This window comes from Neolamprologus multifasciatus, chromosome 7 (genome assembly GCF_963576455.1).
Source record: "Neolamprologus multifasciatus chromosome 7, fNeoMul1.2, whole genome shotgun sequence".
Classification (NCBI taxonomy): Eukaryota; Metazoa; Chordata; class Actinopteri; order Cichliformes; family Cichlidae; genus Neolamprologus; species Neolamprologus multifasciatus.
This window is the reverse complement of record NC_140445.1, coordinates 13,295,245-13,322,798: the sequence shown is the minus strand read 5'-3', so window position 1 is coordinate 13,322,798 and position 27,554 is coordinate 13,295,245. Positions and strand designations below refer to the sequence as shown.

General features: G+C 40.3%; 1 protein-coding gene across 1 annotated transcript in view; it reads left to right on the top strand.

Moving 5' to 3' along the window:
* The first annotated feature begins 2,582 nt into the window (after nt 1-2,582).
* LOC146513902 (zinc finger SWIM domain-containing protein 6-like) overlaps nt 2,583-27,554 on the top strand; it is a 56,629-nt gene continuing 31,657 nt past the window's right edge. The window contains exon 1 of the mRNA XM_085166692.1: nt 2,583-3,381. Coding sequence (XP_085022818.1) covers nt 2,955-3,381 — 427 coding nt within the window. The 5' untranslated portion in view covers nt 2,583-2,954. The remainder of the gene's footprint in view (nt 3,382-27,554) is intronic.

Here is a 27,554-nt window from a genome sequence, read left to right as displayed (position 1 = left end):
CAAATTGCATTTTATTTCTTCAACTCGATATACAAGTAGAGGTGATGTGGGCCACAAGTGGCTGCAAGTTTGAGACTCCTGCTATAGGTGAACAATAATGTTGGAACCAAATTTCAGTGTATCCATCAAAAAGATGGTTCAAGAAACTGAGAGATTCTTGAAAAGACAATATAATGAAATATATGTACTTGCTTTAAATCTAGTGAACACAGTGAAAGATAGATTTGTTTAAATGCCTGAAAAATGAGCACAGAGTCAAATGCTAGAGGCCTGTACTGTCTTATTCAACAGAGTGTGCCATGGTCTGTGCTGCTGTCTCTCTTTCCCAGCCCACCCACTGTGTTCCCACCATGCTGAGTGAATAGACTCAGCCATTACTGTGCTTCTTCTGTGCTGTCTGCAGGGTAAAATGAGACAATACTCAAGATTGTCAACCAGGGGGCCTAAATCATTTACACAGCATGGAGCAAGTGTGCTGAAATGAGGCTGCTGATAACTCTGTCCTGCAGGAGCAGCAGGTGGTACTGTAACTGGAAGAGAAAAGTGACAGATAAGCCCATTACGGTGACAAATAGTGTGTTTATGCCAAGTAAAACTGTTTAAATTTGTGTCTTAAATGTTCCCCAGTTGCTGATCAAAAGGAGATATCAAACATCTTTGGATGGGGCTGCCAGGAGTTTTCATTTCAGTATAACCTGCTGTACTGTCCTAGAAAGGCAGCAATGAATAATAGAGAAACACAGATATTACATTTTAAAAGATTTGCACAAGCTTTAATGATTATATAAATACTTTGAACACAATACAAAAAACCCACAAACTACTCTTTTTGCAGCTTTAAAACTTGTTGAAGCTGGTTCTGGTCTTTGTACTCCCGTTCATAACTGGGGCTCAAATATGTGTTTTCACAGTGCACATCTTATCTATGTATTGTACTGTGCACAGGTCTTAAGCCTCATTTCTTTATATTTTGTTGGCAAAACTGAAAAAAAGTAAAACAGATGCAGCAGCCTACTGATTTTTTTTTCTAATGAGCTTGAAGGTCAATCTTTGATATAAACATCTTTATTCTTCTTTCTACTTTTAAGATTAGGCTTAAAACTTTCCTTTTTGCTAAAGCATATAGTTAGGGCTGGACCAGGTGACCCTGAATCCTCCCTTAGTTATGCTGCAATAGATGTAGGCTGCCGGGGGATTCCCATGATGCATTGAGTTTTTCCTTTCCAGTCACCTTTCTCACTCACTATGTATTAACAGACCTCTCTGTATTGAATCGTATCTGTTATTAATCTCTGTCTCTCTTCCACAGCATGTCTTTATCCTGTCTTCCTTCTCTCACCCCAACCGGTCGCAGCAGATGGCCGCCCCTCCCTGAGCCTGGTTCTGCCGGAGGTTTCTTCCTGTTAAAAGGGAGTTTTTCCTTCCCACTGTCGCCAAAGTGCTTGCTCATAGGGGGTCATATGATTGTTGGGCTTTTCTCTGTGTCTATGAAGCGCCTTGAGGCGACATTTGTTGTGATTTGGCGCTATATAAATAAAATTGAATTGAATTGAATTGAATTGAATTGAATTATTCTTCAACACAGTTAGGCTGTGTTGAGCAAATTGTCTTGAAATGTCATTAAACAGTCTTCAAGAATAGTTCTCCAGTCTTTAAAAAGGACAAAAGCTGTTCCAAAGCTCTTCTTCAGATGTTGGCTGCCCTTTGTTCCATTCTCTATCAAGATGATCCCACACTGCTTCAGTAAAGTTGAGGTCCAGGCTCTGGTGAAGCCAATGTATTATACTATTCCATTCAGGCGTTAAAATTAGCTGGGATGATCTCAAATAGCATTCTGGCACCATCAATTAACGAGTAGTTACATCTAATAAGCAGACTACTTTTGAATTAGTTTATTTTTTATTTTGGTGCAGTCTTTTTCAATATGAATAAATGACAACCCATTGCCTACTTACACCATCACCACAACCCCTTTTTCTTCTCATGCATTCATGTTACAGATATCACAATTCTCAGCATCTAGTTAGCATTAGAATAAACATATACAGAGTAGTGGTTCTTTAATCAGCAGGTAATTTCAAATGCAACATGACGTAACACATTGTGCAGTTCATTGTAAAGCGTCTGTGGCACCTAAAGGTACAGTTGGTGAATTCCAGAAAGAAAGAAAATGCTAAAACAGGAAAATTAGAGGTTATGTGTTAAAAAAGTAAACATTTTATGTCAAAATGTACATATTGAATGATGTTTTCATCTTAAAAATCGTATTATAGTAGTTAATAACTCAAAGATTTCTTTCATCAGGCTTTGTGACTCAGTCTTACAATTTTTTTCATAACTAGATTTCGTGTTTCTTTTGTCAAAAATTGACTTCCACAACTCTCACGAAGCAGCTACGTTTCCTTTAAACGCCCCACATTCAGGTGGACCGTAAAGCTCACACGGGGCGGTGCTGCGTTCATTGCCCCCTCCTCCCCCCCAAACCACGAGGCTCGAGTGTTGACAGGCGAATAACCGCCCATTGGCACCTAGCTTTCATCCGCCTGATCCACCTCACCGAAAGACAAAGCCCTCTCTCTCCGTCCCTAGTAAATGTGAACGCCAACCGGTAAAACCACCGTCTGAAGTAGCTCCTTAATACAACTACACCGTTGTAGTTGTATTGTACAAAGTTAACATTCTGGGCTGAAATCTGGCTCTCAAAGGACTAGGGCCGGACGGGAATTCCGCCCTCCTGGCAGTCCTCAGCACGGAGCTTGCCCTGCAGACCCCGCCTTCTCTTAATTTGTCAACAAAGGGGTTTGACAAGCTCGCCGAAGCCCTGCCCCATGTTGCCATAAAAGGATGATTTGGCCATACACGGCCAACAATCAGACCGTGGGTAACCTTTTCCGTTCCCCATCCCGTTCATATGGTGCGTTGACTTCCTCCGTCGCCGTTAAAGCGGAGCTATCATGGCGGAGCGCGTACAGCAGCCCCCAGCCAAGCGGCTCTGCTGTAGACCGGGCTACGGCTCAACATGTAGACAAGGCCAGCGGGCCGCGGGGGCGCCGTGCGGCAGCTCGGGAGCCACCCAGGGCGAATCGAGCAGAACCCAGAGTCCGGAGACCCTCCTGGACATCGCGGCGAGGAAAGTCGCCGAGAAGTGGCCGTTTCAGAGGGTAGAGGAGCGTTTCGAGCGGATCCCGGAGCCCGTCCAGAGACGGATCGTGTACTGGTCTTTCCCGAGGAGCGAGCGTGAGATCTGCATGTATTCGTCGTTCAACACTGGCGGGGAGGAGATCGGAAGTAGCGGGGAGAGCGGCGACGAGACGCGGCTGCCTTTCCGACGGGGCATCGCTCTGCTGGAGAGCGGCTGCGTGGACAACGTACTCCAAGTCGGTGAGTGATGTGGCGATACTGGGCTCTACGGACAAAAATGAAACAACCGGACAATTTCAGTCGAGAACAGAAAGAACAAGAGGAGAGATTTAATGTCGGTGCGTGAGAATGTGTCGATTAACACGAGGAGGTAAAGTGACAGGGTTTGACAACAAAGGGCGACAGACTCGCGGAGAGGCTACAATGGGGCTTTAAATCTGCTGGGTGCATGAATGGGAATGTGTGACTGAGGCATTTAAATCCTGTTTAGCTTTAGTTTGAATGTGAAAAAAAAAAAGCCTTAAAATACAGACTACGCTGAAAATAAAACAAAAGAGGATTTTTCCCCCACATCACACCTCAGCAGAGTCAGAATGAACTGTGAAACTTTGTCATATTAATGACAAATAAAACGATTTTACTGTCCTCCGGCTGGCTTGGATCACTTAGTGACTGCGTTGACGTGACTCGGGGAAGAAGCGTTTAGTTGCGTTGGAGCTTTATTTTTTCTGTATCACATATCATGATAAAGGAGCCTGTTCAAATACCGTCTGACCTTTAAAATCAGTTTTAAAAGATTACATAAAACTATTGAGTAATAAGGGAAGTGTTCAGCTGGGTTGGGTCCCAACTGACACACATTACATTTGAATGAGTTGTTCTTTGTGGCACAATTGATATGCTGTTGAATAATAATGATAGTTGAGCATGCATTGTGCTTTGACAGCCTGCATACAGTTTGATCAGCATTGTGTAGCAGTGAGAAGCTGATAAACACGACCTGCTGCACTGGAAAGGAGACAAGTATGTACTATTGATGTCTTATATTTAGATCTAGAGGAATGACGGGAAGGTTTTAGAGTTCTGTTTTTTTTAAAAGGCAAGAAAAAAGTATATATATATATATTTTCTTTTTTATGAAAAGAAGCTGAGAATTACCGTACGTGATTTTGTTTATAACCCACTGAGAGCAAGTGAAACAGGAACAGACACCTGTGTGCTTGTGCTTGACAACTTTAGTCCACCAGCAGCATGAATCAGTGCTTGATTTAGTGTCATTTCCCCCCTCTCTGAAGAGGTTCTTTGAGATTTTAATTACCCAGCACACATATCAAATGCCCAGCATTTCTATTGTGAGTTTGGCACTTTGTTCCTATTTACATGTTCATTTGTGTCTTTCAAGCGTCCTGTTGCCAGCAAAAGAAGAGCAAACAAAAGCATCTTTTCACTCCCTTGTTAAGTAGAAGAGGTTTGGAAAGAGAAAGTATACTGGCACTGAGATTCTTCTTAAATGGGCCATGATTCACACCAGTCTGCAGCCAGTTTGGGTTGTGTCTTTGTGCATATCTGAAGATCTCACTTTAATGAAGACAGCCCTCAGTTTGGTCAGCGGGGAAGCTGTGACCGTGCTACAGTTTGTCACCTGTGAGTTCACAAATCTCTGAGGGCTGTAATCCCATTACTCCATGTGCTTAATTTGAATTGTAATGGAATCTGGGTCCTTGTAAGATCCTTCCCTGCCCCCCCCCCCCCCCCCCCCCATCAAATGCAGGCGGTTCATGTGGGCATTGTGTATTTGTGAATACGCACTCACAACACATTCCCCTGCCAAAACAAGAGGCCTATGTTCCCAGATATTGGGAAATGTTTCTGCAGGAATGAAACTGAATCTGGGCTCGATGTGCATTCTTACAAAGAGGAATAACAGTAGTCCGCACATCCCAAACGCTCACACACACAGGGAGGCTTTCTTGGCTGATTGCACCCCAGCTTGGAATTTGCTGGAAAAATAGAGCCAAGAAGTGATAAATAAAAGATGTAATCTCCCCACATGTGGGCTGCACCGGAGGAGGAAGGTTTTCTTGCAGCAGACCTTGAGGAAATGAATTGGCACACATGCGCTGCGGAGCCTCACGCTCCACAACAGACCTGCACTGTTAATCTGAGCAAAGATCAATTTAGACATTTTTTTCTTGACAGTGTAGCTTCTCAGGTGTAGACCTGATGCCTGCTTTATTACCTTTTTGTAGTCTATATCGTAGTTTGTGGTCATTTTATTGAACTGCTCCAGATGACCTGTTACGCTACAACGCAGTTATCTTCTGTTACCAATTGTAAATTACAGTTTAAATTATTATCTTTGTGAAAGTTATCAGCGATGAAAAATGCCCCTAATTTGGCTTTTCAAAAACCAAGTATCAGATATTCTGATATGTTGGGGTTAGGTTTAGGGTCAACGTTTCAGGTTACTGTTTAGGATTAGATTCATGGTTACGGTTTAGGTTTGAGGGTTGTGTAGATTTAGGTAGGGTTTGAAGGCTAGTTGTTAGAAGTAGGCTATGAGGGTCAGGGTCTAATTCAGTTTGCGGTCAAAAGTCAAAAATGCATCCTGTGTGAAGAAACTACAATTTGTTCAAAGATTTCTTGAGTCGTTACGGAACAAGAAAAAAGACGCAGAAAGGGAACAGAAAGTAGAAGACATCAGAAGTAGTATTGCTGGGTAAACGTTGTGAATACCCGTTGTTTGACACAACCAGCCAAAATTGTGCTAATATGTAGTCTACACCCCGTCATTGGTCTGTTGTACTAGCTTTGATTTGATTGGTGAAATCTCTCATCGTTAGAGGCTGTAGGCACCTTCTCCAGGAACACAAAGCGGGTTCAGAGGGAGGGTGATGTTGCTAATGACCACGAATTCTCTTTTTATTGGTTTTGATGTAAAATTAATCAGACTCACGAGTTGATATAATAATTTTGTGATAGCTTCAACTGCATTGTCAGTACTGAATGTTGCCAAAGCAGCAAAACAACCGAGAACATGGCACAGCTGCTGTAATGCTGTTGTTGTTGTTGCGTTAGCCTTTGCTGATTAATTTTATGATGCTAATAGCAATGCTTGAGAAGGTAACACTGCTTATTCTATTGCTACTTGTTGTCTTCTTCAAGTTTAACCAGTTAGCATTATCACATCCAGTAGTTCTTCATGCTCGGAGGTACCCACTGTAAAGTGGAGCCCTGAAAATGCCCCCAATAGTATGTCTGTGAAGGTTCTCAGTCATCCAGGTCATCGTAGTCAAAGGAGCTTGCAAAGAAAAGCTGTGGGGGGATACTCCCACTAGGTTTATATCTGGGACTCTCCACCATTTGACCTTAGAACTGAAGAAGCTTCTCGGATGAGAGGTGAAACGTCTTCAAGTAACTTAAGAAGTCCAGACGCTTTTCTTTGCAAGCTCCTTTGGCCCCCAATAGTAGTGTCTACATGCCAACATTGTAAAGCGAGCTTGCGGATATTGTATGCCAACGTTTTATAATTAGAACTAAACATAAAGGAATGCTGAAAGTATTTTTCATGGGTTTTGTAGTTAATAATTTGGTTTAAAAGTCCAAATTAATAGATTATCTTGTGATGGTATTAGATCAAGTTGAAGGCTCAGCAGATTTATTTATAGATCATCCTATAGGGGAAAAATATAATATGAGTACCCTGACAGAGGGATCAGGGGACCAAATCACTGGGGCTCTACCTGTGAACTGCTGATATCTGTAGAACCTCCTTGCTAGCATTTCTCAAAAACACTTCCTTGATGTTGAAATGGAGACAAGATTTCAGTCTCGTGGTCAGTATTGAAGGGACTAATTGCTTATTTATGAAAGTGTATAAATAATAATGGCTGCTAAATAATAATAATGGCTGCTGCCTCCTGCACCCTGAGGTTTTCGCTGTAAACATGACGTAGAGCTTTTTATTGACATCAGTTCACAGAGTGCAAGTCTGAGCTGAAGTATAGCTTTGAGCTGAAGTATAGGCTGCAGTGCGTCTGCACTCAGCACGGTTATTTTAGGGAGTAGAAAAAATATCACAGCTGTGAACAGCATCACATTTACCTGGGCAGGGAGACACATCTATATGTATATGTGTATGAGAAATTCTACATATGGCGAGAAAACATGTGCTGTAATGTGTTTGGTACCTGCGTTTCCCAGTTATTAGCTTGCATTTAAGCTGCTTGAACTTTTCAACTACACTGGGTCAGAGGTCTTTGAAATATCGATGCTGTTGGTATTCAATACTTGTTGTTTATGGGAAAATGCAAATCCCTCCCCCCTCTTTCTTCTTCTTGCTTCTCTGCTCAGCCTGGAATGAACGGAAATTGAGAGTTAGCTTTATAAATAAAGATGATTCTGATTAATGTTTAAGCTGCTCATGGTCAGAAAACAACAAATAAATGTCCAGCACAGTGCCACGCTGTTTTTGTTTTTTGTTCATTTTGCACATGAGAGAAAAAATGCAATACTTGCTATAAAATGTAACCACTAGATACTGTGTGTTTGAGCAAGCTAATATCATTCTACAAGCAGATGGAACTGCGTGTTAATGTACACTTTCATAATGCAGAAGCTTGTAAATAATCTTTAGTTAAACACTTTTTCCTGCATAATAAATGACACGTTCCACTTATTACTGAGATACAAGAGTGTTGATGTTGAGAAGAACAGGATCTTAGTTAACTTATCTGATAACTGATTAATAATCTTTCAAGCAAAAAATGTCGTTTAGGTTTTGGACTTTTGAAGATGTCACCCTGGCTTCTGGAAAACTGGCATTTTCCACCATTTCCTGACATTTCTGTCAACATTACTGTCATTTTGTACACTGAAGTGCAGAATTTGAGACTCAGCCCTCAAGTCTGTCACTGGCTTGTTGCTTCATAGTCATGAGGGTTGATAGGCAGTGATGACTGCCAGCATGTCCACCAGGCTTGTGTGAGCGCGTGTAGTTTTCCTCACATTTCATCATGTGATATTCAGGCAGCTCTGTTTCTGAGCTCAGATGTTGGGTAAGGTTTGAGTCTGCAGGCAGCATTAACACTCGACTATCACTGGTGCACTTCTGTAATCACTGGAGCCGGCTGAAGTCCAGCCCAAAATTTGCCTGTTCTAGTTCAACGGTCTTCTGAGGAGGTGCAGCTTCCTGCTGATGATCAGTGGTGATAGAAGTGCCCAGGTCCTTCAGACGAAGTACAGGCAGCTCACACTACCCCCCTAAGCCACAGTGGTTCAAAGAAATAGTGCTTTTATATACTTGCCTCTTGTTTCTCCCCTTTCCCCCCTCCTTTTTGTAATTTCAGTGCTTCTTCTTTTTGTGCTTTGTGCATTTGTAAGCAGGTGCAGAAATATTGCAGCCACTTCTGTATTCTGAACCCTTTTGAAAGTGAAATTTCAGCTATTATCAGTGGAGTGATGCATCAGACGGTAGAGGTGGATACAGCTAGGTACAGATCCTGAACCTCTAGTCCAGTGGTTCCAAACCTATTCCTAACCTTTGTATTTTTAAGGTTAAAAATCCAGCGTGCTCTCATAAATGAAAGCACTGCTTTTTCTTCACATAAACATACACACATATGCAGATGCTTACATGAAGCCTCGGGCCTTTCTCGTGTTCACTCATTACTGGATCTCATCTGCAATTTTATGAAGAATCAATGAATTGGGGCACACCTACTGAATGATGCAAAGCCTTGTAAGTATGCCGAGGGACGACCACACTCAGCCTTTTAGCTTGTTGATCAGCATTAATAGTCTGTGCATAGGACCTCAATATGCTTCTTCTCTGCAAGATCAATTTTTATTGGAGCGACATTGGGCGCATGCTGTGAAAGCAGCCATTGGCAAAACTTGCCATTTTGAAAAATGGTTTTACAGCATAGTGAGCCTACCTGCGTGAGATTAAAAAAACAAAGCGTCGAGCAGTGGGTGTTGATGTCCTACAGCAGAGTTGGTTTCAGTGGGGTTGTTGTTGCTGGTTGAAGACTTGGAGTAGTGCCCAGGTATTTTTCAGGTCATTTCTGTTTCCACATGGATGGCAGAGGCTCAGCTGATGCAGAGTTTTGTTTGGCTTGTTCTTTTAGTACTGTATTTTCCCATTTATCAGCAACTGCCAGTGAAGAGAAAACACATCTTCTTTTTTTTTTTTTTTTTTCCTACGGAAGAGCTATATCTTTAAAAAAAGAAAATAATCACAAATTTGTAGCTCAGCTGAGTGTTGGAAGTTTTAAGCTAACATTACTGAAACAGGAGGAAACAGTGCATTTCTTGGAGATGTACAGTTGGTGTTTCAGTAAGATTTGGAATAGCTGGATGGGATTGAATTTGCTTTGGGTTTCTCCCATAAACTGTATATAAAGGATGGACTTGCTTCCAAGTCTGAAAAATGAAGCCAAGGAAATATCTTAAACTTGCATTTCAGCAGGAGGGAACTCCTCTGGTTCCAAAAGGAAAACACCCAGTTTTACTAAGGGAAAATAGCCATTTTGTCCCTTGATGTCAGTAAAAACTTAACTATTATTCAGAACAAGATGGTGGTGGTGAAAATACTCAGTGGGAGTCCCAGAAATTCGATTCTGTTTATATGGATGAGAGAAAGACCGAAGAAGTCACTTGGATGAGAGACGAAAACCTTTCTCCCACTGAAAACACAGCATCCAGATGAACAGAATCAGCTTTCTGGGATTTCCTTCCCTGGATGATTGAGCATACATCAAGACACTCGGTGGAAGCTTTTTAGCTAGTGTTTGACCTTATGGTGGAGACCATCTTTTATATACAGCCTATAGTTGCTAAGATTTTTGAACAACATTGCATCTTAACAAGCTGTAATTACAAGCTAATTTTTAGAGATTTTCGGGGGACTTTTCAAAACAAATATTGATGTCAACAAAAAAAGCCCACTCCATGTCCGTAGGTATGTAATATAAATATGTTGGTATGCACTGTAGTTTAGTGTTTCTGATCTGTATTCCTCGGCCGCATCCCTTCGTCATTAACCTTCAGCTTGTCAGAGAGGAGAGGCGGCAGAGAAGAGCAGCGGATGGAGGAGGGGAGTAACTAGTTTACCTCCGCCTGACTCGATTGGCTCAATAAATCCTGTTTTGTTCTCATTGTCATTCTTGTAGCCCAACATGTTCACCTGTCCATATCATGCCCCTGCTGCTGCTGCTAGTGTTTCATTAGGAATTCATCTGCTGATTATTGTAGTGATTTATCATTCGCTCCATAAAGTGTCAGTAAATAGTGAAAAATGGCCATCACAATTTTCCCCTAGGGTCCAAAGCGACATCTTCATATTCCTCCTTTTGTCTGACTACAGTTGTGAAATTCATAATTTATTTACGGTAGTTATACTTATAATATTTTATTCCAATTTAGAGCATCAGTGATTGATGTTTAGTCCCATTCATATTTATAACCATGTATTTTTAATAAATCAATTTATTTAGAGAAAAAAGGTTTAATTAACATTTATTTGGCCAAACTTCACAAACGTGTAGCTTTGTTATGTTTGTCTAGCAAACAAAGCTAAACCAAGTCTGAAGGGTTTCCGATATTTTTATTTTATTTGTTATTGAAAAATTGTCTTCTTAATAAACAAAATAGTCAGTCGATTAAGAAAATGATTAGCTGGATTATTCTTTTGTTATTTGCAGTTCTATCATGTGAGACAAAAAAAATTCAGGACACTGTTAAGAAGTAGCTAATCTGTCTTTTTTTTTTTTTTTGTTTGCTTGGGAAATAGATTTCGTTATCAATTAGCTAATTGTTTGAGCTGTAGAACAGCCTCTGCCTTCCACAGTCTGTAGTGGTGTCTTTTCTTGGCATGTCTGGGGAGTGCTATTCAACCTCACACTGTCTCAGCAAGTCAAAGCCTGCCATTGCTACAGCTGTAGCATGGGCAGCTGTAGCATGTTCCCCATGTTCCCCCCCATGGGAACATGGGGCACCAGCGTGAAGTGGTCCCTGAAGACGATGGCCCTTTGGCTCACTGCATATCTGCAAACAGAGCACTTTAGTTAACAGGTGAAGTGCTTGGAGCATTTCAAACTCAGGATTTTCTGAGGTCATCACAGCAAAACAGACTTTCCTGTTCTCATAAAGAGGACGCCAAGGGGCTTGTGATCACTGTTGCAGACCAAAGAGAAGCTTTTGTCTTTGTAGAGCAGGCGACTAACCTCTCACAGCCTCAGTGCTGATCAGAGACTGCTTATGAGCAATGCTTACCTTTTAATGGGAACTTAAAGCTATCATCAATCAGAGGCTGTTACCTTAGCTCACAACCAGAGCATGCTTAATGAAGACTGATGCTCCTTTCCTCTACCTATACAATATATCCTTTTGTAGCCTTGGAGTTATTTTGTGCACTTATCTGGACAAAGACATGTGCATTTGATTTGATTTGACTTGATTTTTTTAAGCAGTAAAAGATTCCCCAGCAATAATGTCCTGGTTCACATGGAGGTGAGGTAATGTAACTGACCCAGTATCTGTGTTGGTGTATGGAGGTGCTACAACTGTCAGAGAGACTGCTAATGCTTCATTTTTAATGCATAGGGTATAAACTAGGGGTGCAACGATACTCGTATCGATATCGAACCGTTCGATACAGTGCTTTCGGTTCGGTACGCATATGTATCGAACGATACAACATTTTTAATTTATTTTATCAACTTTCCTTCTGACGGTGCTGTCTGTGTTGAGCGCTCAGTGGATCTGCGCTCGACAGTGCAGCCTAGGCGGAGTAGTCGAACACAGATTCACTGAGCGCAGGGCAAGCTAGCGAGACAGAAGCTAGGCTAGTTGCAACATGGCAAATTGAACCTCCCCCACCCTCATTCAGATCTGGCGTTTGGAACTATTTTGGTTTTCATGTGATGTATGACCCTGAAGGTAAGCCTGTCATGGACAAAAGTAAAACAGTATGTTGGATGTGCCAGCAATGCTCAATTGGTGGGAACTAGTGTGTTAGCGCAGTTAGCTCGTTAATGTGTTGACGTCTTCCAGCCCCACTCATGAGGTGATCCGCGGTAGCTCGTTAACGGAGATTTGCCGTGTTGTGACGTTAATGTCATTTCAGATTTACGCTGACAGCACTAGTGGGAACACAACCAATATGACTGCACATTTACTCCGACATCATCCTAGTGCAAAGACAAGTGGAAGCAGAGAAAAACAACAAGCAGCATGCTACAAACTTTACCCGAGTCATTTAGACAGCCGTTAGCACACGATTCTCCTTATGGGGACCTGATATGTTTAATATGCTGCTGAGAATATAGCCCAGAAGAAGCGTATAGTATAGCTTTTATTTTGGAAAGAGACATTTCTCCATAATAAACTCTCTTTTCCAAAGATGAGTGATTCCTCAATCAGATACAGGGCTCGCAAAATCGCTAGCCCGACGGGGCTTTTTTCCAGTCGGGCTACCAAAATCTATCTCTGCCCTGCCCGTCGGCCTATCCTAGGAAGGAAAAATATATGTCAATGCTTTTGCATTCTTTTGGAAATGTAGCTGGGTAATTATGTCATTGGCATCGGCCACTGTCAATATGTGACATACTGAAATCGCGTTTGAATTTGCGCTTGTTTTTTGCTTTCACTTTGCAATCGCGTGAACTGTGTATAGAGAGCGACAGTACTGATTGGTGAGTGATGATAATTTGCGCACCAATTCCTCTGACATCGTCTTATCAATCGTTAGCTTACTATGCAAACATGACAAGTGAAATCTCCCGCAGCTTAAACATGTGAGAGGTTGATCGCGCAGAGAATCGCTGAGCGTTATGTTAGTGCGTGTGTAAAAGCAGCAGGATATATATTTTAGTTCTGCTGAGCCAAATAAGACAGGTCAGCGTGAAGAAGTGACAGCCAAAGAAAAGCTTACCACAAAACGGAAAGGTTATGACAAATCAGACTATAAGGAAAAAAGAAAGTGCAGCTTTATGGTTTCATGGACAAAAGAATTTCTGTGGCTGCAATATGACGAGCTAAATAACCAGGGCTGCACATAAGTGGTCCGCAGGTGCGCATTCGCTGTCAAAATAAAAACCCGCACAAGATAAGAAGTTGCAACGCGTGTTTGCGTACATAAGATTTTCAGGAGGACAGACATTTGTTTAGAACTCTTAAAGATGTCGAAGAAGCTCCTTTAAGCAGTTACTGTGATGTTCCTCCACCTCCAAAGAAATGTCAGAAGGAGTCCGAACCACAAAAGAAGCGCGTATTCTCTGAAAAGTGGTTGCAGGAGGTGAGCTGGCTTCAAACAAATGATGAACGCACAGAGATGTGGTGCAGAATGTGCCGTGAAAATTTAATAAATGACAAATTAATAAAAAGGCATGAACATTTTTTTTGTATCGAAAAAATATCGAACCGTGACACCAAAGTATCGAACCGAACCGAACCGTGAATTTTGTGTATCGTTGCACCCCTAGTATAAACCTATTGGAGATGTACTGAAAAGGGAAATGATGGGATCATTGTATATTTGTCAAATTAATTAGCAAATTCCTATGTAATTGCTGTAATTGTTCATTTAATCTCTCCAGGTGTTACACTACTTTATTTAAGCACAGCATCTTTAGTGCAGGATATCAAAATGACGTTTTATTTTGCAAATTATGGATGATTAGAGAGATGGCCTCGCAATAATAAAACTAATAATGATGAGAGTAATTACTACTGCAAATACTTTGACTTGAAATTAACAAAATTACTAAGTGAGTATTTTTCTCTTTAGCAAACAGAATAGACTTAATAAAAGTAACACTCTAGTTCACTGGTGGTGGCACACATGTAGATCCCACTGGTGCACAGCTAACATGTGTCATACCTATCAGTGTTTAATAAACTCAGAGGAAAGACTCCTACAAAAAAAGGTGATTAGAAACACTTGATACACAAATGTTATGGAAATTTAGAGCAGGTCTCTTCTCATTAGTAGCCATTAAATGTCCACCCGGAATCTTGAAGCTCAGTTTCGGCATTGTTTCCAAAATTATATTCAAAATATGCCCTGTGTGTAATGTAAAAGCATGCAGATTAGCTGGATTATCATTGTAGTCTATATGTAGGAATGACGGGGTGGATTCAAATTTAAGTATCGGTGTGCGTCTTTCCTGCGTTTGAACCTGCTCTGCTAGATAACGATTCTACCATCTGCTCTCATTATCTATATGTCTGTGCATGTTTGACTCCGGGAGAAAAGTTGTCGAAGTGTTTGCTTAGTCAAATTCGCAAAGTACCCAGACTGTGTGTGAAATAACGTAAAACCATTGACTGCTGTACCCATGACTATTTACTTCCTGTGTCCTGTCTTTGCTCTGGATCTCCCGCCTACTTTCAGTTTATTATTCCGCCTCTTTGCATGCTCCACCTTGGCACTTTTGTCTGCATCTGTAAAAACAAGCAAATGATCTTGTTCTCCTGGTCCAACTGTCATCTCGGGCTTTTCCCCAAACTTCATCGCAGCTCCCAAGTTTCACTGACTCATATATACGAGTGCCTTGGAGCTTTAAAAGTACGTCATGTTGAAACTTGGACAAGTAGAACCAGGTTTTAAGGCTCGTCCTGAAACTATTAGTCTGAGGACTTATTGCTTGAGCTTATTGTTGATCTAATGTGAAAATATTTCTTGATTAAAAAACATTGAACAAACAGTTTACTTTTCAACCAGAAATACCAATCATTATGATTGGCTGCCTATTGTTTGGATGGTGCAGTGTTTGCTGGACCAAACTAGCTATATGAACTCTCTACTTTGTGCTGAAGGAAATTGTTATGTGTTGTATGCTGTTTTCTAAAACCAGCATACAACAAAAACGAAACCAGTAGAAGCTGAAATATCTCATACGTCAGTTTCAAACATACAGACTTTTACATATTCTTTACGCTCTCAGGTGTCTTTCATAGAGTTGTATACTGGGAGCCATTTTTCTGTATTGCCTTTTTCAAATGTTCTTTTATTGTTACTTGAATTAGGGATGGGAGAACTAAATCATATTCTCAGATTCTTAATTAGGAAATGTATTTTCCTAAACTCTTTCTTGTTTTACACCATTACATTTTATACCATTTCTACTTCAATTTTTTTTTAGTTAAAATCATTTAATACAGTTTCTGGCATTTTTATATTCTTGTATGTTATGATAGTTTAATAAATTGACTTTTAAACTATCGGTTACAGTTAAATCAAAGACAACCCAATTATTTTCAGCTTGTATGACTTCATTCATTCATTTATATCTTTCACAGTAATACAATAAATTAAATTTTATATAAAGAAATAACATTTTTCTCTTATGTTGTCTCGTCAAAGTAATATTCTACTGATGATAGAAGAAGCCAGTCAAAGCCATTTAAAAACACTGACTAAGAAGCTAAAAGGGAATTGATTTAAGATGCAGATTCTAAAACCAGCTTTAGGTGGTCTTTAGTATTTTTCACTTTTTTGTGTTTTTAGACTTTTTTTTAAAAAAATTTAGGAAAGAAAGTCTTGAGTCTTTTTGTCCATCCATGCCCTAATATTACATAGTATATTTTTCTTTCTGTTAGACCATCAAATTGTAGAAAAGCAGTTTGTACTGCATGTTTTCTGTCAATCATGACAACTATAAAGGAGTGACTGGGTGTTCATACAACCGTTAAAGTGGTGCTCTACATGAGACTGCTCTTTTATGTGTAGAAACACCTGAGCCTGAGAAACACCTGTTTAAGTGATAGCAATATGATGAAACTGTAATAATTTGAATGAACCTGTCTAGCAGTTGCTTTAATTGCTTATACAACTTCACCTCAGGGATGACACAAGTTCTCACAAGCCCTGCTAAGTCATCCAGTTTATTTCTGCACAAACTGAGTATGCCTGGCATGCGTCTACAAGTTGAGTCATTGTTTTCATCTGTTAAAGATGAGTAATGTCAGTACTTGCGATGGAAACGGGATGCACTTGAAAACCGCATCGACTGGGCTTTAATGCAGTTTAAAGCAGGGAGCGGCGGCAGAGCAGGGAGGGAGGGCTGATTAGATGAATGTGTGCAACTGCACGCTGGAGAAGTGTTCCAACTCCCTCTAAAGTAAAAGCACAGAAGTATTATCAACAAAATGCACCCAGAGTCCTGAAGAAAAATGACATCATTAATTCTGATACAGTTATTGATATTTGAAGATGACCAAACTTCTTCTTTTATACTTCTTTGGTGCTACAAGATTTGCTTATTTACCTAAATTGTGTTTTCCCCTTACTTACCTATCTTTTCCTTTCGTTCTTCTTCCTTTCAACCCCGTCTTTTTTTCTTTCTTTTTTTTTTAAATTGACCAGAAGGTAATGTATTAATTAGTGAGGTTTGGACACACTCTTTGATTGCACTCTAGAACTTTATTACTAGCTCTAGAGTCATTGGAGTACTTTTAGATACAGTAGTTTGGTTTTGCCTCGGAGTGAACACTCATTGGTCCTTTAACCTACCCTAACTCTGTATTTTGGATAAAGGCAAAACAGATCTTTTTTTTTCAAAATTTATTTAGGGGGTAGGTTGAAATACTTTTGATGTGTTACAAAAATTACATACAGTATGATTGCTCAGGTTTACAGCTAGAGTTTGTGGCTGTGGCTGATGATGTCTTATATCGCTGAGGGTTAAAAGTCTTGTTTTTTTTTTTTTATTTCTGTGTGGGTTTTTTTTTTGTTGTTGTTTTTGTTTTTTTTAAGCAGTTGTTCCAAACCCCAACGATTGACTTTAGAACCTGGAAATTACAAATTTCTGCCGTTCTGTTCTTGCCAAATGACCTAAATAATCAATTGATTGCCAAAACACTTGCCATTTGAGTCTGTTTCCGATTAACCGTTTAACTAACTATAGCCACTAACCAAAGATGTAGTAATGGAATAAAAGGAAATGACGTGGAGTAGAATTGCAAAAGAAAACCTTCTCATGTAAAACACTTCATTGTGTTAAAGGAGAGTGAGTTAGTACTGGTTTAAGCAGCCAGTAAGCAGCCAGTGAGCAGCAAGGCTGCTCCAGCTGGTGACTGAGATGCAGAAAGAGGAGGTGTTCAGACAGATAGCAGAGGAACGGCAAGACAACAGAAACCAAAATACCTGCAGAGTGAACAGTTGGACAGTAGCTTGTTGTGATTATAGTGTGTTTATTTTACAGTCCTGTCACACCTGCTCTTTAAGCACACACATATTCTTGCTCCAGAAATGTTGAGCAAGCCGTATTGTGTGTTTAACCCAAACAGAAATGAGGCTGAGGGTGTGTAACTCTGGTTTGATGCGCTGCCATGATAAGGTGTGACCCGCATCCTGTTTTGACAGCGAGGGGCCCCTCCTCTGCCGTGACGCTGTAGGAAAGCATTCTTTTCCTCCTGGAGGCATGCCGTTTGTGACGTTACACTGTGACAGTTAAACAGTTGGTCTGAGACAAAGGCGAGCACAGGGCATGTCGTCAGGCTAACAGTTCAACACGCATGTTGCATTCGATCAGGTTTTGATTGAGTGTTGATTTATTTATATATGAACAAGTAGAGCATGAACCACTGCTTTAAGAGCACAGCCTGGTTTGCCATTCTGTCTTTTGACGGGCCTTTAAATTGCACAACAACAACAACAACACATACACCAGTGTGTACTTATATTTAAACACAGATCAGAATCTCCAATAAGGAAAGATTTAAAAGCTTGAAACATTGAACTCAACAGTATACATAGAGCTTATATATGATGTACAGCATGCTTACATACCAGTGTCTCAATGCAATGTTTCAAGTGGACTTTCCTTTTTTCTTTTTAGAAACTTCTAAAGTGTGTGTGTGTGTGTGTGTGTGTGTGTGTGTGTGTGTGTTTTCTTTTTTTTTCCACTGAGAATAGTTCAAGCAAACTCAGAGAACATCTGCATCAGCTGAACAGCATTTAAAGAACACAACTGTCATAATGATTCAGAAACTCTGAGTCATCATTTACTTGAACACACAGTATAAGGGAACTGTGCCCTTTTAGTTCTCTCTTTTTGATGTCTCCGGGTTTACTTTGGTAGAAATGTATGCAAACACAGTGTGTGAAAAGTGAGATATGAAAATACGCTTACTGGAAAGGGTTGGCGCAGCCACATTTGGTTTGGTTTAGTCACTTATATCGTTCATGTGATGCCGCTTCAGTGATACTCTTTTGACTTGCAAGATGCAAATGTTAGTAAAACTCAAGGAACTAACGTAGTTGCGTACATTCTAAAAGAAATGTACGCAATTTCTTTTAGAAGGGGAGATCTGTTTTAAATTTACTGCCATACATACGCACAGCCTATATTGCTGTCGTCAGGCTTTTTGTAACCTCAAGGAATCAACTGGTGTTAGTGCAGAGGTCAATGGTCACAGTGCTTCCTGAAAAGAAAACCTTGTTTGCTGGTGCTGCAGAATCTGGCAGACTAGACTTTGCACATATACTTTAAGGTTTTTTTGTTGGGGCTTTTTGTGGACATGTTAGACTTTTGGTTTAGTTCACCCTTTAAAGCTTTGCACTACCCACATATTTCATTTTCACCGTAGCGAGAAGAAAGAGTCATTATTGGTGTAGTGGTGTATATAAAGATGACAGTCGACAATCTCCCCTGCTCCCCCGATGACTTTTAACACCTCAGCATATATCAATAAAGATGTGGTTTGATGGCCATTAGAATAGTTTTCGGGATTTTCTGAGGGTAGCTGCATGGGCAGAGACCACGCTCGCTAACTTGTGACGCAAACCACAACATTCTGTTCTATAAGCGCGCCTGAAGTGTGACACAAAGTGCTAATTTCCGAGCATTCCTTGTAGAAGGATTATTTTTGTATGAGTCAGTTTCTTCTGTTCTAATGATGCTTTGAAATGCTTTTTTTTTTTGGCTTTGTTTGAGTGGGAAATGTGAGGGATAATTCTGTATTTGTTTTAAACGTTTCAGCTCGTTATAGGGTGCACCTGGTGATAGTACTTTATTTATAAATAGAAGTAATGATAGTTTCAATATCATAGCGTACTAACAACATTCTAGCAGGGAAATTCCTGGATATAAAAAAACCACAATGTTTCCAGTGTTTTGGGTTTTTAAAAAAAAAAAAAGTATTTTCTTTATTTGTGTTTGGGCAAAGGAAACTGACAAACAACTGGCTGTTGACAAGTTGTTCAGCGTAAAACTAGAACACCTCATGAATTTTCTTAGCTCTCATGAAGTCCAAAGACCTTATAAGCAGCAACTTAGGCCTCAGTCTCAGTCACACAGGCGTGGACACCGTTTGGCGACTTGGCAGCATCAAACCATCTAGATTTGTATGCCCCAACCACTTGGTGGGTGGTTGATGGAGGTTGCTGGCTATTGCCATGTGAAATTGGTTGCAAAGAGGTTTTGGTCGGAACTAAAATGATAGTTTAATTTTTGATATCAAAACTTTACTTCTCTCCGAGCCATGGTGGTACTTGAAAAGTCGCTGCAACCAGCACATTTCAAAAGGTGCAACTTTCAATTTGAAGGCTAATGTTCTTCATTTCCAGTTTGGATCACACTTTCACACTTGTCACAGTTTCACTACTGCTTGGTGAATAGTTTGTGACTGTTTGGAAACAAGTAGGTGTCTTCTATTTGGCTGTGGACTGTGGTAACCTGCTAGTGACCAGAACAGTCACAAGCAGGTCTTTGGTACAGCGCCATATATCTCTTTGCGAACAATTTCATGCTCGTAACAGCCCCCGACCTCCAGCAACCACCAACAATCACTTCCCAGCTGGTCCCAGATTACACACATTTTACTGGTGAACTGTGGTTACCAGCAAGTTGATTTCACATCAACTTTCAGTGACTGGTGGTTACCAGATGGTCCCTGACAGGTCTCTAGGCTTGTGTAACTGAGGTTGAAAAACGCCATGAGTGCCGTTGAAGGTCGTGGGAAAAGAGCTATATTTTTCCCCCCCAAAATAAACCAATCACAGCCAAATTTGAGTCCTCTATGTAACAATTTTCCTAACAACTGTGTAAGAAAAATAAGAATAATGCAAGTATTTTAACTTTTAGATATACTTCTGAGCCTCGTACTTTAACAGAGCACTAAAATTTCATGCTTCATCTTGCTATTCTTCTACCCCTCTCCACAAGACACTTTTTCATCATGTAGTGTATATGTATTGTCGTCTTTTCCCCCCTTTATTTTCCCCTTTATTTTCTTTTGCAGTGACGGAGACAATAATCTCAGGAGATGGTTTGTACTGATTCAGTTAAGGAAAATGGTGACATTAAAGAGAAATTAAAATGCAGAAACAGCTGGAGTTGCACCAGCACAGTCCCACCAGAGCAAAAAAAATATTCAACTTAAACTCCAAGTTAACTTTATCCGCTCAGTCTGAGCTGCCTCCTCTTTCCACATTGACGTTTTTTTTCTTGGTTATTTTTGGTCATTGCCGTGGCGCATGTGGTCAAAGATACAATGTTAATATTTTAGAGGACTGAGTGTTCCTTGGTAACTGTACAGCAGGTCATCTGCTAATCGGAAGGGTGGTTGTTCGATCCCTGGCTGCTGCTGTCTCCATACCAAATATCCTTGGGCAAGACACTAACCCCAAGTTGCTCTCCGATGCACCCGTCAGTGTATGAATGTGTGTGAATGTTAGACAGAAAGCACTTACATAGAAAAAGCATCGCAAAAAGTGCTTGTATGAACGGGTGAATGAGGCAAGTTGTGTAAAGCCCTTTGAGTGCAGCACATGTGTATGAATATGTTGCAGCCATTTTAATGTATTAGGGTGGCATCTGAATCTCTATATGTATATTTGATCTTCTGCCAGTTTTATGTCAGTTTAACTTGGCATTAAGACTGCAAAGACATTGAAGCCAACCTAAAAGGAGGCTAATAATAATAATGATAATAATAATATCCCCATTATGTTTAAAAGGAAAGTGTAACATTCTGTAATATAAGTCGCTTTTAGAGTTAGATGAAAAATGTGATCCTAGTTCATGAAACGCACAAGGGGGAAATGGCTAGCCTTACTGGATGCTGTCATGCTAAAAATAATATAACAAATAGCCTGAAAACACATTTCTTAGACCTTTTTGTTTTTAACCTACAGTAGGAGCAGTGCTGTTTATTGCAACATTAGGTTTTACCTTCTTCTTTTTAAATTTAGCGTTGCTGAACAATACCAGCTCAGCTATATAAGATATGTTACAGAAATGCATAAAATCCTTATCTTATAGCTAATTTTATAGATGACTTAGGAAAGAGTTAACTTTGTCGGAAAGAAATAAGCCAGGAAATGTCCAAACCGGAAATAATTCTGTACCTATGCCATGTTAAAAATCCAACTTTGTGTTAAACTGCATCCAGTTTCAGCTACCCATGCCCTGGTTTCTTCGTCATATTTAGCATACACACATAAAAGAAGTATTGATCTTCTTATCTAGCTCCCAGCTCTCAGTGTCCCAAAGTGTCAAACAAGTCCTCTCAGGTACACGGTTCACAGAATATTCACTAATCACATCTTGGAAAACAAGATTTGATCAGCTACAATCAGATCAACATGTAAGCAAACACTAAAAGCTTGCATTTGATTTTATTTATGTCTTTATGGGATTCCTGAGCTCATTAGTGGCAGCAACGCTGCTCTGCAAGGATCTCTGTGGAGACCGTGCAATATCTCAGGGGTGGGAACAAATGGATTTGGAGAGAAGAAGCTCTGGCTGCCTTGCTGATGGTCCTCAGAGGCTAAACAAATGACTTTTGCAGAGCACATCGGGAACAGACACCACTCAAACAAATGCTTTTAAATGGGGAAAGATGGGGAGGCAAAGATCCTCTTCTGTCCCTTTAGAAGCTTGTTTTCAAACCTCTCATGGCCATTATTTTTCATCTTAGCAGAGGCACACTTACTTTTAAAATGCTGGTGAAACTGCTGGAGGTTGTTTTCTGAAGTATTTTCAACTCACAGCACCATGTGCCCTGTACTCTGTGTGACTTTAGACATTTATACTGTGTAAGAAGAGTCTCTAAAATAAACAAACACCAGAACTAATCGAATTGATTTAACACTGTGTAAGATTTAACTTGTAGCATTATCAGGAAAATCAGCTTCGAGTATCAAAAGCAGACTATAACTATATATAACTACATGGTAATATTTTTAGTTTGTAACATCTATCAAAGGTCATATATATATATTTAGAGCTTTATTCTTTCATGAGTTATTTGCAAGTTTCTGACCACTGTGAACAAAGAGAAACTTGTAAATAACTCATGAAAGAATAAAGTTATGTTGAAACCAAGCACACCATTGTTTTTCTTGTGACATTACCAATAAGTTTGATGTGTCACATGGCCCTCTTCCTATTGAAAAAATAAAAATTGTATCCAAGATGGCCGACTTCTAAATGGCAACCATGGTCACCACCCATCTTGAGGAGTTTGCCCCCTCACATATACTAATGTGCCACAAACAGGACTTTTATATCACCAACCATTCCCATGTTATTACGGAGTATCCATATAAATGGCCCACCCTGTACATATCGGCTGCAAAGTGGCTTGTAGAAGCATAACAAACATGGACAGGCTGAAACAGCTTAAGTAGCACGCTCTATTTAAGATAGTGAGTTTGCTAAGCAGAAGAGTATCAGCTGATGTGGCCCAATATTGGATCTACTGATCTCAGGATTTTTGTGGATCTTTGTCTAAGTCTGCTCTGAAGTAACACTGTGCTTGATTTATCAGATTTGAAAACATTTTAATATACAAAAAACAATATTCTGCAGTTATTCTAGATATCAATATGTATCTTTTTTTCAGTATTTGGATCTTTTAAAGTCCAAACAATAAATTTAATAATAGAGAAATCATTTGCACTCAAATCAAAAATAATAATATAGTCTTTTGCAATTCAAGACTTGGAAAAATGCTTGACTGCTATGTGTGACACCTGCTCTCATAGTCCTCAAATTGCATTACATGAAGGCAGTAAGGAGTGCAGCATCTCTAAGTGCTTTGATAGTTATGTTCTTAATCGATTCATCTGCTGCCGCTGCTATTAGAGTGGTATGTCGCTGTTAAAAGGCCGGTCTCTCTATCGTTTCGCTGCCAGATTAAGTAATTCCAACTGCAGTTGTTCTTTCAAAACCATAAGAGTTTTTTCCCCATCCTTGCTACAGGCCAGACAGGCCTCATTGGAGCCTGAATTGCAGCAGTTAAACTCAAATATCAGCCTCTTTTTATTGCATGGTGAAATGGGCTTCCATGGTATTTGCTGGAGTTGTTGTTTTTGGGTTGTTTTCTAATTTTTATTTTTATTTTTTCGGAGTGATGAAGACCGTATGCAGTTTCTCATGCATGGTGAAGGTGGCCTCTTGCTTTTCTGACAGTGCTGAGGAATTTCTGTCTGCTCAGTCAGAGGAGGACTCATTCAGCTGTGTAGTATTTCATCGCAGTTTGCTATTTCTAGAGTTCTGTTTCAAAAGCAGGACATTGGATACAAGGAAGGAGATCACTGTCTTTGGCTATAGTCTTGTTTTCCCTAATTACTTTTAGTCACTGTACGGCTGTGAGAAGTGGCAGGCATGACATTTATCGGCTAGCGCAGTGGTTCCCAAACTTTTTTTGCTGGGCCCCCCTTGTTTTACAAGAAAAATGTTCGCGCCCCCCCCCCCCCCCCCCCCCCCCGCGCGCGCACGCACGCATGCAAGAACACGTCCTCCAAAGGCAGAGGCGTCACGGTGTAATTATTTTACATGTAGTTGTTTTTTTTTTCCTGTGTAATAATATTTAACATTGCTATCAATACATTTTTCAAAAAATCCCTCTGCAAAATGGGTTCAAAAACATAAACAACTGTTGGATGCTGTTTGTCCGTGATTTGAACCGGGGGAACAAATTGTGGCAGGATCAGCCTGATATTATTTGTATCCCACTGTAACTTTACTGTATAAAGAGCTAGCATCTCCAAAATGTCAGGAGTAGTTAGTCATTACAACAAGTGTTTGTGAACTACAAATCAAGAATGTGGGATACTGTTTGTCCGTGATTTAAACAGCCCAGCGCTGCTCCCGACGAAGGGAAAACCAACCCTGCAGGGAGACCTACCTCGGCACTTGTGCAGGTAAAACCAAAGGGAAGATGTGCTTCACCATATTTTCTAGTCTTTGGCTTAGAATGAAGTTGGTTTGGAAACATATTCAGCTATGCTTCATCTCCTGCTTTGCGTTTGTGTGGGCGCCCCGTGCTAGCAGTGTCCAAGCGTTGTTGTTGTTGTTTTTTTTTTTTTCCCTTTTCATGCCGCGCCCCCCCTGCAATGGCTCTGCGCCCCCCCTAGGGGGCGGGCCCCACACTTTGGGAACGTCTGGGCTAGCGTGTGAGGTTCACGGTGTGAGGAAGGAGCTTTTGGTGTTCACTTAAGAGGAACACAGATTGACCTAGTTAACTCAAATCCTCATTGACCTTATTTCAGGTTTGCCTCCATCAGCTCCTTTCAAGCCCCTTTTTCTAGCAGGTTAACTTATTGACAGTGGCTAACCCAGTCACAGGGGGTGGGGGCAGTGTACTCTTAGTGACACAGCCAGTCTTAGTGGGAAGGATTGCTTCAGGAAGGCCTCCTGGCATAAAGATTTTGCCAAATTAAAAACATGAATAATCAAGAACGAGATTTCCATACCGGATTGTCGGCCTGGGCTTACAACCTCTGCCTCCAGTTTTGTTGGCCAATGGGGTGCCAGTGGATACTGTGCTCCTATTGGCCACAGACTAATGAAGAGGACAAGGGGGAAAGGCATGTTCGAAGACCGTTAAAGAGAAGGAAAAGGACTTCAAATGTAAGGGCTGTGGTGGTAAAGGGAAAGAGATGTTTGTTATGATGGAGAGAAGGATTTGGGAGTGCTAGGCTAGGCAAGGGTTGAAATGGGTATGTAGTATGAGTATGTATGAGTATTATAAGAGGGATAGCTCAGGTTTCAGGCATGTGTAGAGGAAGGTTACTGAAAAAATTTGACAAAGAATGTTGATTATGGAGTTCCTTTTAATGGTTGCCACCACCATTAAGCTGTTAAAAGAAAAGAAGAAGACCTTATTAACAGTGGCTCTTTCATGTACAGTAACATATTAAATACTAACTTTGCATTAAAATAAGAACTAGAATTAACATAGATTGTATTTCTTTTCCCTTCAGTCCAGAAAATAGTATTTTCACAATATTATGTCTCAGCATTGTTGACCTTTGGTCTTGTCACCTATGTCACCTATAGTGGGATATTATGGTGTATTTAACATATAATTCAATCTGAAACAAGTTCATCTTTAAATACATTTTTTTCAAGTTTCTCCTGAGATACTAAATTCACTAGAATGTGTCTAGGGGGATAAACCATAAACATATTGGGGTGGCTGTAGCTCAGGTGGCAGAGCGGATCAGCCACTAACCAGAAGGTTGGTGGTTCGATCCCAGGCTGCTCCAGTCTGCATGCCAAATATCCTTGGGCAAGATACTAACCCCATGTTGCTCTCCGATGCATCCATCGGAGTGTGAATGTGTATGAATGTTAGATACTTAGCACTTAAGCTTAGAAGTGCTTGTGTGAATGGGTGTGATTGGGTGAATGAATTAGCTGTATAAAGCGCTTTGAGTGCTCGGACAGAGTAGAAAAGCGCTATATAAGAACCAGTCCATTTACCATTTACCATATCGCTGACAGCTACTGCTATTGACAGGTGGGAAGTGTATATTAAAAAAATTAAAAAGGAAGATTAAAAAATGCCTCTAATTTGAATTCTGCAATTAATAATTTTGTTGTCTACAACTGTTTTAGCTTGAGTTAGGTAGCTTGCCGATTAAGCCAATGCTCAAACTATGAGTAGTTTTAAATCAGCAGTTCTGTAGCAGTGGAGCATAAGGATTACATTAACCAGTAAAAAGCCATCACCCACACCTGTTTATGATTCATATGGAAAACATATGAATCATAAACAAGAAATGGTATTGTGATGGTATTGCACTATAGCGCTTGTTAATAAGCGCTATAGTGCAAGTTCTTAAGTGTAAGAAAAAAGATCAGACTGGCTTTCACTCATAATGCAAGGAAATTGCATAATAACACAACATCCCATTCATTAGCCTTAACAGTTTTATTCTGTCTCGCAAGAAAAAAAAAATGAAATCATGAATTTGTTAGAAAAATTTGTTGATCCAATCAACTGCTAGAAATAATTAATCACAAAAATCGATTAAGATTAGTGGCTATACCATAAAGCTCTGAAAGTGCAAGCTGATCTAAAACCAGTAATTAAAGACAGATGGTGATGAGTCCACTGTGACTATCGATTGGTTGTTTACTGTTCCTTCCTACAGCCCCAGAGGCACCTCGGTATCTCTATGGGTGAGGGATTAGGTTCCCCATTGTCACCAGAACCAACACACAATGCACACACTGATAAAGTCAAGATACCACCTTGGCTGAAATGCTTGGCCACACTGCGGTGACTTACCCCTTACAGCCACAATTTCAGTGTGCAACAAAGCTCACAGTTGCTGGCACAAACACCTTCTGAGGCTGAACTCTACATAGAGCTGAGCTACTGCTGTTTCACGGGCTAACATCCTATGCCTGTTTTCAACCACAGCCCCCTTCCTCCTCTATATAAGCCGTCTCTATAGGATTCAGTGAATCCTATAGAGACGGCTTAACTGGGAGTGAAGTGTTAAACCTCAATTTTGCAAGCTGTATTCAGGGTATCTGCAGCTGTCTTTATATCTGAAGAAGCAATTTTCTTTTAAAAGCAAGTTTCTTTTTAAACAGCATGTACAATGGCCCTTAATGCACTGAGGCATATTCAGATGCACCAAAACAAATAAAGAAAGCATCTTCACTAATATGACAAGCACGTATGCAGTATGTACTTGCTAAAAGTGGTTGGCTTGGTATTGAAAACTAAACCAGCATTATGTGCGGAATGTACATTGCAGATAATGCTAATAGCCTCCCACTATTTTATTATTTGGTCCTGCTTTTGGTTCTTTCTGCACATAAATATTACAAAATAAAATGCAAATATAGTATTAAATATTATTTTTTCCCTAATTGTTCTAAAACAATTAGATTAAGCTGTTTAATCTTTGCTGGAAACAAAGCCCCAGAGGCCTCACTCACATATGGCTAGATGCTGGTTAGTGACACCCTAGAAACCAAATTTCACTAGAGAAATAAAATTTGTTCCTGATTGGTTGGCGAGTGGTTGCAGGAGATTCCTCGCTGTCGCTGGGTGAAATTAGTTGCACAGGGGGTGCTGGACCAGCAGATTGTGGTGTTTGCCTGTAGTTTTCATAGAAGATGCCTACATGTATGCAAACAGTCACTAACTAACCACTG